Source organism: Panthera onca, chromosome X (assembly GCF_046562875.1).
Source record: "Panthera onca isolate mPanOnc1 chromosome X, mPanOnc1 haplotype 2, whole genome shotgun sequence".
NCBI lineage: Eukaryota > Metazoa > Chordata > Mammalia > Carnivora > Felidae > Panthera > Panthera onca.
In genome coordinates, this window is record NC_138357.1 from 69,648,013 (window position 1) to 69,667,484 (window position 19,472).

The window sequence follows — 19,472 nt, forward strand, 5'->3', positions numbered from 1 at the left end:
CATTTTTTTCCAAGAGAGAACATCTCAAAACCTCTTTACAAGCCATGTCCCATTACCTATCTTTTCTTTTAAACATCTTGACAATATAAGCATAAATTGTCTCTGTCAGCTGATTATTACTGAGTTGAGGAGAAAGTGGAACATAGTCTTTGGATGACAGTGTCAGACTTATTTGGATCCAACAGCACACATCCCTCCCATTGCTCTGTTCTTTATGGTAGGTCTTGACCCCATTTCTCTCTTCATTCAACTTCTGGAGCCAGTATAGTCCTGTTCTGAGTGATCAAACCATTTTTCTTAATCTTATGGTATGGCATTCTGGTATCTTTTAACCAGGTACTCATTCTTCCCAACTGAGACTTAACTCTGACTTGGTGCCTGAAATATGCCTAGAGGCCAAGCCAACACTAACATGACTCAGATGAACTCAGTGGGGTGGCCAGTAGAGTTCCCATTGTCATTTTCAAGCACAGATTTATTTGTTGACTGCTTCCATCACTTTGAACAAACAAAAGTTTGAGACAGAGATGAATAAAAGCCAAGGCTGAGATAGAGATAAAAGCCAAACAGAAAGACAAATAAAATTAAGGATTGTATAACACAATACTATAATTGATTACTCATTAAGCTCTTATAGAGTAGAAGACTGACATTACAGATATCATGGAAAACAGGGTTCAGAGGGCAGATGTGTTTCCCTTCAATATGGATGTTAAGAGCATCCAGTTGAAAAGTTTGTTTATTTGAATTTTCCCCTTCTTTAGTCACCTGAAATAATCAGATGGAGGAAAAAGTGTCCCAGAATTTTTCTTCAACATCCAAAAGTATCAAGTCCTTGTTTGTGATTCATCATGCTTGCTCTTTGGCCCCTTTATGTATATCCTATCTGAGCTCATTGAAAAATCACTAATCATGGGAAATTTCTCTCTTGAAAGCATTTGGAGGTCTCCTTTGATCTTCCTCTACCTTTCATTCTGATCATCTATGCCAGTCTGAATATCTGCATTGTTGCCTACTTTTCATCTGTGAAACCCCTCATCAAACTCTAAGTACAGTTGATCCTTGAACAACATGGGTTTGAACTGCATGGGTCTATTTATACATAGATTTTTAAAATATTTTTTAACGTTTATTTATTTTTGAGGAGATACAGAGCATGAACAGGGGAGGAGAGAGAAAGAGGGAGACACAGAATCTGAAACAGGCTCCAGGCTCTGTGCTGTCAGCACAGAACCCGACACGGAGCTCGATCTCATGGACCGTGAAATCATGACCTGAGCCAAAGTCGGACGCTTAACTGACTGAGCCACCCAGGTGTCCCTACATAGATTTTTTTAAGTACAGTACTATAAATGTATTTTCCTTATGATTTTTATAACATCTCTAGTTTACCTTATTGTAAGAATACGGAATATAATACATGTAACCTACAAAATAAGTGCAATAACTGACTATGCTATCAGTAGGGCTTTCAGTCAACAGTAGGTTACTAGTAAAGCTTTTAGGGAGTCAAATTTATACATGGATTTTTGACTGCATGGGGGATTGGTGCCCCTAACCCCTGTGTTGTTCAAGGGTCAACTGTATTCCAGAATGTTTTCTCAGATAAGAGAAATGAGAAGTGGCAGGGGCCACACACAATGGGTGTACAAAGATTGCCAAAAGAACTTGAGGCGTGACCCTAAGTAAAAAGAACTGAGAAAGGACCCACTATTTCTACCTTGGCAGAGTTTTGAATGATCAATATTTTTAACATAAGCAGTAGTAGACAATCCTGGTGAAAGAATGTGATTAATTTATTTCCCTCCCAGAAGGCATAGATTATGAAATTATTCTTCCCTAGAACAAAAATACTGTGATTTGATAGCTTCCCAGCCCTTTCACATTACCTTACTTAATCGTAACAATTCTGTTAGGTGTAATTATTTGTTTTACCAAAGAAACAAAGGCTAAAAGAGTTAAGCTACTTTCTCAAGATTGTCTACAGAAAAATAGAAGGCAGGAAAGTATAAAGCCAGGTTTACAATAAATGTAATATAAATCCAGTGCTTCTTTCCCTGAATTATGACTGCCTTTACAGAATTGGTAAATCAGGTAAGAGGCAGCCATTTTAGGAGAGTGAAAAATAACCATGTAGGAACACAGAATATGGCAAATAATATGTGAGGAAGGGTCTCTTTCATAAAGTCAAATTTAAAAAGCCATCAAGGGAAGTAGTAAATCTGATTGCTGAAATATAGGAAGATGGGTATAATTACAGACAGCCACAAATCGTATTTGCTGGTGTTTTTTTACTGAGCTATCAGAGCTCTATAAATTATAGAATATGAGAGCCAGGGGTTTTCAAGGGATCAGGCCTTTAGCACTGACTTGTAGGGACAGATCTGCAGGGCTGAGGATGGTGTCCCACATGCCGTTAAGTGGAAGAGCAAGGACCCTCTGTTCTACTCTTAGCTGCTGGGGATGCCAGTTTGATCCTTCCAATTTTCGCAGTACTGCACCTCAGCACCTCTAAGTATTGTGTCTATATTAATTCTTGCTCTTAATTTCCCCCATCTATTCAGAGGAAGACAGAAATACTGTTTATGGGTGTCACATCTCCCATGCTTCTCTTAAAGCAATTTTGCAATATACATCAAGAGCTATAAAGACTTCATATGCTTTCACCTAATTATTTATAGGAATCTTTCTGAAGGAAATTACCAGATTCAAGTGAAGATTTATGTATAAAAATGCTCATGAAGTCATTATTTATAATAGCAAAACACTGAAAACAAACTAAATACAAACAATGGGAAGTTATGGCATATGCAACCATCGTACGTTTATATAAACATGATTTAGTTTCAAAGATTATGTATTGATATGGGAAAATATGAAACTGTAAAAGCAGCACACAGCATACAATGTAATTAAAATTTTTCTTTTTAAAAATCCACTACACATACACATAAAAATGTTATGTAGTAATATTTAAAACATGTTAAAAAGTTGTGGATGATGGGGTTATGGGAAACTTTTATTCTCTTCTTCATGCTTCTTTTACTTTCTAGTGGAAGACAATATTTTTATAATAAAGAAAAAATATCTTAATGGCCATATTTTTCATCCATCAGACCATAATACAGGTCCCATTAAAGCAAAACCTGAGTTAGTTCTGGTTGCAGAATCTAAACATATTGAGTCTCTAACCTATTTTTCTAAAATGTTTTATTTTAGTATAGTTAGCACAAAATGTTACATTAGTTTCAGGTGTACAACATACCGATTCAACTTTTTTATATGTTATACTGTGCTTAGCATAAGTGTACCTACCATCTGTCATCATACAATACTATTACAATATTGACTATCTTCCCCATGTTGTGCCTTTTATTCTAGTAACTTGTTCATTCCATTACTGGAAGCCTATATCTCACATTCCCCTTCACCCATTTTTCCCAATTCCCTAAACCCCTTCCCTCTGGCAACCATCAGTTTGTTCTCTGTATTTATAGTTCTGATTCTTTTTGTTTATTCATTTGTTTTTAGATTCCACATAGGAGTGAAATAATATTAATCTATTTTTTGAGTATTTTTTTACAGAAGGGAAAAAACAATAGCCTAATTTTTAAATAAGTCTAAATTTTCTTTTAGATTAATATCATCTTGGTTCAACATAGCATAAAAAAGAGAAACAATCAGTAGTCCTATCTAAATAACAAAACATAGGATAGGTTTTATGGATTCCTACCTAGAGGTTTTATCATGGTAGTGTCACCTTGGGCAGTATCACCTTTGGGAAATAAGGTAGGCACTGCTTTGGGTGTTTGACCAAACCTTCATTGAAAAGCTTTTGAGCAAAAATTAGTTCTGAAATAATGTGTGTTGAGGGCACTTGTTGGGATGAGTACTGGGTGCTGTATGGAAACCAATCTGACAATCAATTATATTAAAAAAAAACTTATTCAAAAAAATAAAATAAAATAATGTGTGTGTCCTCCCTGCTTGTGGCTGTGTTTCACTAGGGGGTCTTTGATGCCCCTATTCCATTTGGAAGCCTGACTAGATTTATAACCACTATCCATTTATCATACACTGATCTTCAAAGGCATAATAATTTGAAATACATCATTGTTATAAAATCATCTCATGGAAACTTGCAATGTCAGAATTAAATGAGGCTTTAGAGATTGTCTAGCTCAGGAATCATGAAATCAGCCGGTCATTTGTAAGAAAACAACTCCCCTCCACCAAAAAAACACAAAACAAAACAAAACAAAAATAACCCTACTCTCCATCCCCTCCCTACCAATTTTTAGAAAGAATATATGTAGCTATCATGGTCAGTATTTTTTCCTCAATTTTGAAAGAGACATGGAATATTTTGCTTTCTTTTTAACTATACCATAAGAAGAACACAACCTGAGTTTCAGGGAGACAAGAGAAAACAGTAATGACCATGGTAAAACAAAAAGTAAATGCTCCTTCCAAAAAGGGCAGGTTGCTGCTACTCAGTGCTAGCTAATTGTTCACACATGAAATTTCTCAAAGAAGTCAGAAATCTGGATTTCTATGTGAAGTCTCTTAATTTTAAGTGCTGGCAACTAATTCAAAATGTGTGAAAAAATTCTGCAAGTCAAAAAAACATATCTGTCAGAGGACTGACTACATTTTAGTTTGCAACCTTGATCTAACAACCGACCTTGGGGATGATGGATAAAATCAAACTCACTGAGTGTCCTGATTTCTGCTAGAGGTCACTCAGATGACAGAAAAGGGATCACAACTCCGATTTATGGTAATTGCAACTGGAGAATTCTAGTATCCCCCAGAGAATTTCCTACATTTAGGTAGGTAAATATCCTACGTGTTAAATATTATTTAATGACATGTGTGGCTTCTGTCTTCAATAATAGAAAATGTAATGTGAAAGTATTTCCCATAGAGTGCATCCTACACCACACCCAAGAAGTTATGAATAAGTATAGATTTTTGCTCCATTCATAAAGTTTGAGAAAAGAATTTTAAGTATATTTATTTATTTAGAGAGTGAGCGAGTGAGCAGGGGAAGAGCACAGAGAGGGAAAGACAGAATCCCAAGCAGGCTCCACGTTGCCAGCATAAAGCCCGATGCGGGGCTCCAACCTGAGCCATCCAGGCGCCCCCCCCCCCCAAAAAAGAACTTTAAAACAAAACATGAAACTTCCCTGTAGGTTTAAGTGTGTCATCTCTACTTTAACATATTAAAATTTAAAGTCTTTTAAAAAATATTCAGTCTAATTATCAAAGATGATGGGAAACATTAAGTTTTTCTTGTTATGTTACATTTTGGTGCTTTGCTGAATTTGCAAAAGTTTGGGATAGTTTAAAAAAATCTAATGTTGCATGATAGCTTGAGTAGTAACTCAAGTAGAAGATGTTAACACTTGAATTTTGTATAACAATCTGATGACAAAAGGAGTCAAAATTTTTGCCAAGTACCGACACATGTCAACATTTCTTACACTAAAAATTATGCTAAGGTGGAATACCACTTCACTTTACTTTTAATTTTGTAGTTCACAGCTAGGCATGCAAAGTAGTTTAGAAATGAATTCCTACTTACCTAAATACCAAGCACTGGGCACAATAAAGGCCCCCAAAGCCAATAGATAGCATGAAGTACTTACAGGGTCAGACATAATACTAGCAAATGCAGGAAGAGGCAATATGCAAAATACAATTTTTAAAAGGAAGCCTTAAGTAAGGCTTTGAAAAAGAAGCCTTAGAATGGTGAAAACAGGGAAGAGTAGGAAGAAAGGAAGGATGCACCAAAGAACACACAATTCATTAACATAGATTTGCACTTTATTGTAATTTTGCATCCTGAGATAATAAAATTTTATATCTGACAAATGAACAACAGAAGCAGCAGTGAAAGTTTCAGAGAGGCAGGTGTCCTTCATTTTGGCACAGCTGTATGTATACAGGTTGAGTTCTTTCAGGGGAGTCACTCTCAAACTTGGAAGAAAAATAAATTCATTCCACAGGCTATGTAACAATACAAGATGCACAAATGTTCTTGGTTTGAATGGACATATCCACTTGTATTCTTTTCTGATAAAGCTGTCTCCATAGGAATCCTCTGCCAAAAAGAAATCTTAGGCTTTTCAAATAGATGTTTTGGATCGATGCCCACCTTCCAGCTATCAGAATTTCCTGTTTTTGTAGCTGAGATTCATATTTGTATGTGGTTAATCCAAGGAGGGTGAACTAGCTTGTAGATTATATAATTTCAAACATCTGTAATTTGTTCGAAGTTCAGGCATTAAAACAATTTTACACTATTTGCTTACTAGAAAAATGGAAAATTAAGAAAATTAAGCCAAGATAAAAGCAAACAAATAAGCAGGAATAAAAGGGACATTTGAGAAATTATTGCCTAGACTCATAATGTTGAGTTTATATACAGAACTACTTTGAGACTCAGAAGTTGATATTTACTCCAATGCTAGAACATATTATAACACTTTCCACATTTGCAATCCAAATAAATTAGCTCAGTTATCATCCTGAAACAGAAGAAAACAGAAGGCAGATTCTAACTTGAAATTATGTAGCTCAATCTAGCCAACACACACACACACACACACACACACACACACACACACACATGTCTAGCATTTCATTATTTAGGGACTGGGTAGTAACCTGGTGGAGAGGGCCAAATAATCTTAGTTCCTTTATAAAAGTGGCTTCCAATATTTTTACCATAGGGATCCCTTTATTATTCCTTCCCCATGCTTTCAAGTATTTTATTTACTAAACTGCATGTAATAATAGACTTTTTCATTCTTTTACTAATCAAAAGAATTGTCATTCACAACTTCTGATTAGTGTGGGATAACCAGTAGTATGTTAGGCAGGACTGAAAAAATATAAACAAAATGCATGGAAATTCAATGACTCAGTTGGCTTGTGCAGCAGAAATATTATGGATAAATGTATGATTCCTGGTATACTTTTTGAAATATAAAAAAGGTTCAAGGATGTCCTCACTGCTATCTTTATCTTTGCCAAGTTGGGAACCATTGGTTTACATCCACCTGCTTTTCCTCCCTAAGTCAAGTGTTAATTAACATAACACAATTACTCGTGTTAACATATAGGGGATTAATAACAAAATTTACTACTGATAAAATAGATTAACTGCAACACTCGTTCTGTAGGGTTTGACTGAGAAAGAAAACATAACAACATAGATTTAAAGGAATGTGTTTAGAAATTACAAAATTATGATATTCAGTATATCTTTCAGTCAACTTCAAAAGCACATTAATATATGAGAAAAATCCTCAATTCCCCTGTGAGGTAGGTCCAGATTATTGTCCCCACTTCCACAATGAGGACATGAGGTACAGAGGAATTAAGCAGCAGAGCTAAGAATTAAACCAGAAGTGATTTGGGTTTGAATTCCATACTACTTTTCTTTCCATCTAACATCAATTTGTTCCAATAAATCTTTTTGAGGATGTGGAAATTGGTTAAGACACTGAAGCAAATATTGGATATGATATGAAACTTTTCACATCATTGTCAAAATAGGTCCTCCCATATCTCCATTATTGTCACAGTTATAATTCTTGCCTGGATACCAAATGCATAATCAGATTCCACATATGCAAAGCTCACAGACCTTAGTCCTCGGTTCCTAGGGAAACTACACTTATTTTTATCACCATAGAGGGGCTGAGGTCTAGCAGGCATCAGTTCTTTGAGTCTGTGTGACATGAACACATATGAGCTGGGAGCCAGTTGGCAAATCAAACATTTATTGTGTGCAAGGCACTGTGAGAATTTCCACCAAGGGTAGTAGTTTTGAGAAAAATCATTCTGAGATTCTGTAGAATAAAATTTTCCTAAGGATTCCTAGAATCACAGAATGTTAGGTCATCTCTAATTTTCTGTCCAGCTCTAAGTTCAACCCCATGACTTTATAGATAAAGAGACTGACACGTAATTTAAGTGACTTGTCCAAAGCCCATAATAGATAATTTCCTCATATAGTATGAATCTGATGAAGTCCACATATAATGGAATATATTCTCATGTTGCCATCATCAAAATGAAAAGCCTGGCTCAGAATCACAAAAGAGAAATTTGGGGCAAGATAAGGATATACATATCCCTTTTTTCAGTCTCCATATTACATGAACAAGTATTATTAACAAAATATATTCCTTTTCTGTGGAAAATTTCCCAATAGTTCATCATTTAAAGGGGCCTGAACAATTTGACAATTGTTGCAAAATGAATTTTTTTAAAGCAGAATTTTATAGGCATAAGAGGACTTAGCTTCAATGAATTTGGGCATCTTATAATCCAATTAGCAAAAAGTATTTCCATATGTGAAACTACTCCAGTTAAATGAGTGTATATAATTTCTACATCCCCCTAGGTCAACATAGTTCATTTTAATGAAATATTGTTTGGGGCATTATGTTCAAGTAGTGAGGTTTGATTTTTTTAAGTGGTAGTTTATTTGTAAACAAAATTAAAATGCTAATAATTTTTAAAAGCTCTCATACACTTGGAAAAACCTTATTTGTTCTATGCCTTACAAATGTTATGTAATGTCAGTCAAATTATGAAAAAATAAGAATTTCATTAAAAATGACAGAGTGCCAAATGCTAACACAGATTAACTGATCAGACATTAGTGTTTATAGATCATAATATAAATAGCATGTATATTGAATACTTAAGGGGGTTTTTGTAGGGCTTCAAAGACCATTGTTTTTTCAGAACCATGTTGAATTACATATTTACTAACATTAGAATTATACCAGTTTTGTAAGTGATTGATAGTCCTGTAATATTTTAACACTAACATAATATGATTAGGGGAAAACAAAGAAACATGCTTTAAATAATAAATAGAAGAAATATAATATGCTAGTGAAATATTCTAATACTTGAAAAGGATGGTTTTAAATCTAATGATCTACCAATTCATTCATTCTGGTTCCTTCAACATAAAATGTTATCTTTGTTCAAAAAAGACAAGGCACTTCTCCATCTACTTCTAATGTTCAACTACAATGGTGTCTTTCCTAAATTAATAGAGTGGGTAGGAGGGAACAGAGAGTAGCTGAAGAAGGTTAGGGCTTAATTTCATTTTCTACATAATTTAGTTGTTTAAAGGGGCATTGGGATGGAGATGCATAACAGAAGTCAAAGAAGCAATGGTTTTAGCTTACAACTTCAAAGCTTTGCGAGATTTATATACTTTGGCAACTAGATGTTATTTTCTCTGGAAACTACCACAGCAGGTTTCATAAAAGAATATCATGTAACAAGGAAATTCCCAATTACTTTATTCAACCTAAAAAAAGCTTTCACAAAAATATTCTGCTAACTTGACAGAAATATCCAAGTATGCTCTATCCTGAGGATAAAAGAAAAAAAAAGGTCAATGGGGGAGTAATTAATGACCACATGTTGTGCTTTGCCATTTCATCATTCACTGCTGCCAATTTCATTGAAAAGAAAACACCCTCCACCAAAGCACTCCAAAATCCCCAACTGCTAATCAGCCTGCTTCATAGGAAAATAGTTTGAAAAAGCAGTCATATAAGAAAGAAGAAAGAAAATTGTGTATTTTCTGAGTAGTTCAAGAAAATAAGATGAGTCAACCAGCATAATGAACAATAAAATAATACATTTAAAAGCAACTAGAGGAGGTATTAAAAAAAAGTTTACAAATGCTGGGAAATGATTTTTTATGACAAATGTTACTGTAACTCAAGTTATATTCTGTCACCTCCAGATGCACTCAATTTCTGTCTCAATATTTGTTTCATGGAAACAGTTCACCACTTTGTGCTGTTCTTTGAGCAAAACCAAGTGTGATTTATACATGGCAGAAAAGTCACTATGACCATCACATGGCCAGATTCTAAGTATACAGAAAAAAATAAATTTTTAAGGATTGACACTTAAAATTATTCTATCATTGGTAATTAGAAATGTTGTATTCTGGAAATCAATTTGGTATTACACAATCACAGTTTGAAGCATAAACCTGATAATATTAGCTGGAGCATAAACCACAGATACAATTTTTCCCTGACCTTAGCTATAAAACAAGACATTTGGTATGCATTTTTAGAGGTTTCCACCTTGTCTATAAAAATACATATTTAATTTTGCAGCAGACAGACAAATGATATTTACAGGCACACATATTAAAAGTTAAAGATTCTGGATGGCTTGGTGGCATGGGGGTAATGGGGTTCTACAGAGGGAGGTGGAAAAGTGTGCAAACAATTACAGTCATAGATCAAACAGTGTTGCTTTTTCCCCTCTTCTTTTATTGGTCCAGGACCGTGGATTTCAAATTAGGCATAAATTTTAAAAATGGCTTTAAAGACTTGACCTTTTATGAAGAAATGACTGTTCTCTTCACTGGGATAAACGTTTGTCTAAAAAGTTTTACTAAAACTAGTAAGATGACAAATAGGATATTATTCAGTCTCAGATACTTTTAATTTCTTTTTAGCAATAGGAATTACAAATAATGCCTATATACAGGCATACATTTGCAGTTGAATTAACACAATATAAAGCTTTAATTGTGTTAAAAATTCAAATTAAGTGTGGTGTTCTCACTCATCTTACTTGGGAGGAGAAAGAGAAATATGTACATGTCAGTGAAAAGGCTACATGTGTGGTGAATTTATAAACTAAAATACTTTTTGTATAAGTACTTGTCTTTCCTCATTAATAATATCTAAATGTTTAAAAAAGATCATCAAAAATATAAAGAATATTTTATCAATTATGAATCAGCCACTATGTATTCTTTAGGTACAGCTTCTCAATTACCTCTCCCTCTTTCCCAAAGCAGAATATCAGAACTCCAAAAAGGGATTAGCAGTGGCTTTCATGAAGATCTAGACACCTCCCAAGATATCTGAAATCTTGAAATACTCCTTAAAGATAACTGTGTGTATTTTCAAAAGGGGGAAAGGATACATAACAGGAAATAAGTACAGTGAGGCTGTGAAATGTGTTGGATATCAAATGAATTTTTTGGGGGGTAGGAGTGGAGGACAAAATGGATATTATTAAATTAAATGGAAAAAGTAAGGTTCTTGGTTTCAGGTGCAATGCAGAATATCTCAGACAACAACTTCAATTTTAATCTACTCATTAGAAAGGGCAATCCTGCCCTACACCTGAAATTTTAACAAACTCATGGCTCTGCCATAAAACATGTTAACAGTCTATACATTCAAAAGGATGCTTGCAAACTTCATTCATATTAAAATCTATGCAGATTTGTTGGCAATACAGTAAGAGTAATATTACATTCTGTAAACCATGGCATATTACATTTTGTTATGCAAAGAGACAATATTTACAAGTCTTTTAAGAGTTTAAATATTTTATCCACTAACATAAGTGATAATTTAGCAAAGTGCAGGACAAAACCAGTGCTATTAATCGCATGTCCTTTAAAAGCAAGTAAGAGTAAAACCATTTCTAAAAGCTACCAAAAGCTTATTTACTTATGTCCAGTAAGGGATTACAGAGCATTAAATAGCCTAGAAAAATGATGCATATTTAAGAAACAGTGAGTATGAAAATTATAAGGCAGCATGCTCAGAACAAATTTTTGTTTTTTTGAAACACCGGCACTGATGTCTTTTATCTTTAGTGGCAACTATATATATACATATAAGTCTCTGTGTATTTATTTAAAAATTGAAAGTGCAAAACACAAGCCTCATTTAACAACAAAAAAAGATGTGCAAATTTTCTTCTAAAACCAACATAAATAAAAGAGTAAGGAGAATATTCTAAAGAATAAGAATAAGAAATAAAGAATAAGTTGAACAGAGCAAAGGAGACCATCTTCATTCCAAAATCATCTACAAGGCACTAAGGGTAGGAAATGACAAGTAACACAGAAGTGACTGAATAAAATTCCTCAGTCAGGTCGGAATATGGGATATTTTGGTAGGAATTCTATTAGTATAACCTGTAAAATAAAAACAAACAAGAATATATTGATAAAATAATTTGCATTTACTATAACATATATAACCCAGAAAGTCTATAATCATTTTTCACAGGACTGTGTTTTGGTCCTCTAGTATAAAGTAAGTTAAATATATAAAACAGTTATAAAAAGGATTTACTACAAGTTATCATTACAGTGGCAATTAAATTAAACTGGCAAACATAACTACTTATTGTAGCTAACAGTTTCTATGACTTAATTTACAATAATTATTTGTTTAACTGCAGAAAAGCAAACCCTCTTACATTATTATGTCCTTCTTCACCTCCTACCCTCTTTTTTTTTAACAAAGTAGAAGAGGTTAAAACTTATATAGATTGGAAAAAATACCTTTTCTATATATTACATGTACATATTTTCAATTAAAGCAACTGCTATTGGTTTTTACTATCTTTTATAAGTTGTTTATAAAAAATAATGAAATATCCAAATGGATTGATTAAAATATTTTAATTAAAGGTTGAAAACACAGTAATAAAAACCTAAGATATTTATAAACTTGTATAAATGTATATGTTAAATTTATATTTAATATTTTACTTATAAATTTAATGTATAAATTTGTAATATTTTATATAAGGTTTTTGCCTATAGTGGATTTGAGATTTGTGGTCAGTCATTTGCACATTTTTTTCCCTAAGCTATTCAAAGTGGAGAAAGATAATGTAATAATCGTTATTTATGAAACGGAAATGGAACGTTTATGTATTAAATACAGACTACATGTCAGCAACTTGAAGCTTAGATAAATTTCATATTCTTTTGAGTGTTAATGATGTTGTAGTTGTCACTTTGGCTATGTGTGAATTTGTGTTTTGTGATTAAGACTGCATAGCTTTCATTAAAAAAAATAGAACCTATAATTTCTTTGTTAAAAATTAAATGTCAGCTTAGAAAAAAAGCCAGGAACATGAATCCAGAATTCAGAAGTCAATTCCTATTTTATGCAAGTTTTGACAAGATAACATTTAGAAATATTTTGTTCAACAGCAGCTGTGTCCATCATCATGTAATGGTCTGCACTTATATTAAAAGAAGATTAAGGCTGTGCAATGTTTTCACTGGAGCATACAAACTGAAATTTTTCTAAGATCTAAGTAATTCCTAGGTTTCAAGATATTTTATGTTGCCTACAGATCTAAAGAAGATGGAAGGAAACCTCCATGTTTCAACTGACAAAAGTTCAGGCTGAGGAGAAAAAGGTAGAAAGAAGAACTGACAAATGATAAGCATAGTGAAATGTAACATTTAGAATGGAATCCAGGGGCGCCTGGGTGCCTCAGTTGGTTAAGCGTCTGACTTTGTTTGGCTCAGGTCATGATCTCAAGGTTCGTGAGCTCGAGCCTTGAATCCAGGTCTGTGCTGACAGCTCAGAGCCTGGAACCTACTTTGGATTCTGTCTCCCTCTCATTCTGCCCCTCCCTGGCTCATGCGCACACTCTATCTCTCAAAAATAAATAAAGACATTAAAAAAATTTAGAATGGAATCCAAAAGAAAGTAACTAAAAACAACTGCATACTTACATACTCCATCATATTGCTAGTTTCGCATTTCCTTTTAGTCAACTTCCAGTGCAAAGCAAGCTAAGAAAGTACAGTTTGTTAAGAATTTCTATATCAATTTATATTACCTATAACATTTGAATAAATCACTGAAAACCATCCAGGTATAAGCATAAGATGTATAACATAGCATTTAAAAATAACTTGTAAAGAATATATATTAAAATTGAATATCAATTCTCTAATTCATTCTTTTGTGGCCTGAAAAAAATCCCATTTTTTTCAACTTAATAATGCAAGTATATAAATGGGGCACTTATTTGTTTAAACTTTCTTACCTTGTGATATAATCTGTTATTTTCCCATTCTAATAACTTCTGAATTGATCTTCTGGTCTAAGAGAAAGAATGAAGACTTTGTTACAAGATGAACTGAAGAACTTTGTAAACTATGTGTATCTGTATTTTTCTGCTTGTTTGTAAAATCCCATTATTTTCTCCTTTTGTTTTTCTATTGGAATCAGAAAAAAAAACAAAGTAACAGAAACTTCCAAAAGAGGAGTAATATTTTGAGCAATTATTATACTGTTATTATGAGGTCTCTTTCTTTCCCCACCTCTTCACACACCCACATCCGTGTATATGGATTTTTAATATATGCTTTTCAAAATGAAATATGTACAAATTGTTCTGTGTGGTGAGTCCATTCACTGGACTATTGTGAAATCATTACCAATGTTGCTAGCAGTCCATTTATGGACCTAATCTTGACTTTCATATACCTTTTTATAGGGTTACTTTTTCAATATACATGTAATATACCAAGCTAATCTGAGTCTTTACAGAGTTTTCCTATCAGAGCTCCTAGCACAATGCCTGGGATACATTAGTCACTAGAGGTCTACAAGTTGAATAAAGCAAGTCAACATATATCAGAATTTCCATTGAAAAGAACATATTAAAAACAGCCAGTCAGGGGTTGCCTGGGTGGCTCAGTTGGTTAAGCATCTGACTCTTGGTTTCAGCTCAGGTCATGATCTCATGGTTCATGGGTTCAAGCCCTGTGTTAAGCTCCATGCTGATGGTGCAGAGCCTGCTTGGGATTCTCCCTCTCTCCCTCTTTCTCTGCCCCTCCCCTGCTCACGCTCTATCTCTCTCAAAATTAATTAATTAATTAATTAAAAAAATAAAACAACAAAGAGCCAGTCAGAAAACTTGTACTTAGAGGAAAAAATATGAATGAGAAGTAGCACTGTCCTAAACAAGGGGACAGAGGCTGAATTTCTCTATTTGGAGTTGTATGTATTTTGTAGAGAGGAAGAAAAGTTTATAAAACCTTCAAGATAATTAAAATAGAACAATATTACACATTTCAACTCTATTATTTTTATTATTTTTTTAACTTTTATTTATTATTGAGAGACAGAGAGAGACAGAGCATGAGCATGGGAGGGGCAGAGAGGGGGGAGACACAGAATCTGAAGCAGGCTCCAGATGTCTGAGCTGTCAGCACAGATCCTGACGCAGGGCTTGAACCCACAAACCATGAGATCATGAACCGAGCCAAAGTTGGACGCTTAACCAACTGAGCCACCGAGGCACCCCCACATTTTCAACTCTTAATTGGAAGACTTTTAGTAGGTTTCTGATAAAAGGCACTGTTAAAATTTAAAATTACTTCCTAAAATTAAATGATTTACAAACCAGTATCTGAAATGATTTCCAAAGCACCAACACATAAGAAACTTCTATTCATTCAACTATGTAGGTTAACAATCAATGGCAATTGTATTCAGCTAATTCACAGTGGGTCAGATCAGCAACAATGCCAGCTAGAGTATACCTTGGAACTACTATACTTGATAGAATCTCTGTAAACAAAATCAGATGGGTAACAAATAAAGAGATTGAATTAGTAATTATAAATCTTTCCACAAAGAAAAATCCAGGCCCAGATGGTTTTAATGATGAATTCTACCAAATAGTCATAGAGGAAATAATACCATGAACATAAACGCAAAATTCTCAACAAAATACTAGCAAACTGAATCTAACAACATATGAAAAAGATTATACATCATAACCAAGTGGAATTTATTTCAGGAACATAAAAATAAATTGGTGCAATACATTTATTAGTAGAATAAAGGACAAAAATGACATCATCATCTTCATAGATTTAGAAAAAGCATTGGACAAAATCCAATATTCATTCATAATAAAAATCCTAAAAAACCCTAGGAATTAATGTGAACTTCCTCAACCTGATAAAGAGCACCTACAAAAAACTACAGTTAATATACTTAATGGAGAGAGACTCTTTTTCTCTTAAGATCAGAAAAAGACAAGACTGTCTCCTCCCACTAGTTTTATTCAATGTTGTACTAGAAGGTATAGACAAAAATAAGAGGTGGTGGTGGAAAGATGGTGGCTTAGGATGACGCTGGGCTCACCGTGTCCTGCTGATCACTTAGATTCCACCCACACCTGTCTAAATAACCCAGAAAACCACCAGAAGACTAGCAGAACAGATTCTCCGGAGCCAAGTGTAGACAAGAGGCCCATGGAAGAGGGTAAGAAGGGCGGAGAGGAGGTGCGCGCTACACGGACTGGCGGGAGGGAGCCGGGGCAGAGGGGCAGCCTGCCAGCAAAGCAGAGCCCCTGAGTCTGGCTTGCAAAAGCGGAGGGGCCGGACGGAGTGTGTTCTGACAGCAAGTGGGACTTAACATCTGGAAGGTTATAAGTTAACAACTCTGCTCGGAGAACGGGAGGGCTGGAAGACAACGGGAGGGAGAGTTGTTGAGCCCCGGACAACAGAGCACAGCTTGGCGGGGAACAAAGGTGCTTGCAAGCGCCATCTCCCTCGCCCACCCCCCAGCCAAAATCCCGAAGGGAACCAGTTCCTGCCAGGGAACTTGCTTGCACCACGCAAACACCCAACGCTGTGCTTCTGCGGATCCATCCCTCCAGCAGCAGGTCTGACTCACTCCCGGTGCCACAGGGCCCCTCCTGAAGCAGATCACCAAAGGAAAAGTGAGCTGAGCCTGCCCCTCCCACCCCTGTGCACCTTGCTGATCCACCATAGCTAATACACCAGATCCCCAGCACCATAAGCCTGGCAGTGTGCAAGTAGCCCAGATGGGCCACACCACCCCACAGTGAATCCCGCCCCTAGGAGAGGGGAAGAGAAGGTACACACCAGTCTGATTGTGGCCCCAGTGGTGGGCTGGGGGCAGACATCAAGTCTGGCTGTGGCCCCGCCCACCAACGCAAGTTATTCAAGACAGCACAGGGGAAGTGCCCTGCAGTTCCTCACCACTCCAGGGACTACCCAAAAGGACGAAGCAGAAGAATTCTCCTCAAAAGAATCTCCAGGAAATAACGACAGCTAATGAGCTGATCAAAAAGGATTTAAACAATATAACAGAAAGTGAATTTAGAATAATAGTCATAAAATTAATCGCTGGGCTTGAACACACTATAAAGGACAGCAGAGAATCTATTGCTACAGAGATCAAGGGACTAAGGAACAGCCAGGAGGAGCTAAAAAATGCTATAAATCAGCTGCAAAATAAAATGGAGACAACCACAGCTCAGATTAAAGAGGCAGAGGAGAGAATAGGTGAACTGGAAGATAAAATTATGGAAAAAGAGGAAGCTGAGAAAAGAGAGATAAAAAAAATCCAGGAGTATGAGGGGAAAATTAGAGAACTAAGTGATGCACTAAAGAGAAATAATCTATGCATAATTGGTATTCCAGAGGAGGAAGAGAGAAGGAAAGGTGCTGAAGGTGTACTTGAAGAAATAATAGCTGAGAACTTCCTGATCTGGGGAAGGAAAAAGGCATTGAAATCCAAGAGGCACAGAGAATTCCCTTCAGATGTAACTTGAATTGATCTTCTGCACGACATATCAGTGAAACTGGCAAATTACAAGGATAAAGAGAAAATTCTGAAAGCAGCAAGGGATAAACGTGCCCTAACATATAAAGGGAGACCTATAAGACTCGTGACGGATCTCTCTTGAAACTTGCCAGGCCAGAAAGGATTGGCAGGAGATCTTCAATGTGATGAACAGAAAAAATATGCAGCCGAGAATCCTTTATCCAGCAAGTCTGTCATTTAGAATAGAAGGAGAGATAAAGGTCTTCCCAAACAAACAAAAACTGAAGGAATTCATCACCACTAAACCAGCCCTACAAGAGATCCTAAGGGGGATCCTGTGAGACAAAGTACCAGAGACATCGCTACAAGCATGAAACCTACAGACATCACAATGACTCTAAACTCATATCTTTCTATAATAACACTGAATGTAAATGGACTAAATGTGCCAACCAAAAGACATAGGGTATCAGAATGGATAAAAAAACAAGACCCATCTATTTGCTGTCTACAAGAGACTCATTTTAGACCTGAGGACACCTTCAGATTGAAAGTGAGGGGATGGAGAACTATTTATCATGCTACTGGAAGTCAAAAGAAAGCTGGAGCAGCCATACTTATGTCAGACAAACTTGACTTTAAATTAAAGGCTGTAACAAGAGATGAAGAAGGGCATTATATAATAATTACAGGGTCTATGCATCAGGAAGAGCTAACAATTATAAATGTCTATGCGCCGAATACTGGAGCCCCCAAATATATAAAACAATTACTCATAAACATAAGCAACCTTATTGATAAGAATGTGGTAATTGCAGGGGACTTTAACACCCCACTTACAGAAATGGATAGATCGTCTAGACACACGGTCAATAAAGAAACAAGGGCCCTGAATGATACATTGGATCAGATGGACTTGACAGATATATTTAGAACTCTGCATCCCAAAGCAACAGAATATACTTTCTTCTCGAGTGCACATGGAACATTCTCCAAGATAGATCACATATTGGGTCACAAAACAGCCCTTCATAAGTATACAAGAATAGACAAAAATAAGAAAAGGTATCCAGATTGGAATAGAAAAAGTGAAACCATCTTCATTTGCAGACATGATCTTGTATAGAGAAAACCCTAAGGAATCTGAAAACGTGCCCCACAGAGTTAATGAAGTCAAAACTGCCACCAGCAAGACCCTCACTGACTCCACTCTTCTTCACAAGAATGTTAACCTTATCTTTTAGAGGCAAACAACAAAAGAGCTCGGGTAGGCTTAGACCAGTTTGAGCTTGACCAAAGCTCACATCTGCGCAGATAGACCATGGAGTGTCTGACAGTAACTTCTACCTCATTATAATCTCTGCCAAGGAGGAGTACAAACCTCATTAACAACATATGATGCATGTATAGGCAAGTTTCCTAAATATATGCAGGTGATGTTATACCTCTACATGTAATGACAAAACCTCCCTTTCTGAATATTCACTCTAACACTAAATAAAAGAAACCCATTTACCCCCACTTAGGAGTCATGGCTTTGGAAGTTATTCCCCTTGGTGATCTCATTTGCTGAAGTAAAGTTTTCTTTGTGTGACAGCTCCACCTGGTGTAGTCTCTATCTGTAACTCACCAAGGGGAGAATTCATGTTAGTTAGTTGTTAGATTACAAATCTATTAAAACATTACTAGAATAAGTAAGTGCAGCAAGTTTGCAGGAAATGAGATTTTGGTAGGTAGAATTCTGGCCTCCAAGATCTTTACCTCCTGGAGTTACACTGGTGACCATGTTACATTACATTGCAAAAGGGATGATGCAGATATAATTAAAGTTACTAATTATGTGGCTTTAAAATAGGGAGATCACCCTGGGTTATTTTGGTGGACCCAATGTAATCTCAAGGGCCCTTAAAAGTAGAGGACATTTTCTGGCAGATGGAAGGACATCCGGAGGGGTTTGAAGCACAAGAACTCAAACAATCATTGCTAGCTTTCAGACAGAAAGGAACACAGAGAAAGTCTAAGAAGGAAACAATTTCT

General features: G+C 35.6%; 1 protein-coding gene across 1 annotated transcript in view; it reads right to left on the bottom strand.

Annotated features, from left to right (window-relative positions):
* Positions 1-5,807: 5,807 nt before the first annotated feature.
* Positions 5,808-19,472, bottom strand: part of CHIC1 (cysteine rich hydrophobic domain 1) — a 71,331-nt gene continuing 57,666 nt past the window's right edge. Inside the window, exons 4-6 of the mRNA XM_081793736.1 lie at positions 13,891-13,947; positions 13,574-13,633; positions 5,808-12,007 (exon numbers count right to left, since the gene is read on the bottom strand). Coding sequence (XP_081649862.1) covers positions 11,957-12,007; positions 13,574-13,633; positions 13,891-13,947 — 168 coding nt within the window. The 3' untranslated portion in view covers positions 5,808-11,956. The remainder of the gene's footprint in view (positions 12,008-13,573; positions 13,634-13,890; positions 13,948-19,472) is intronic.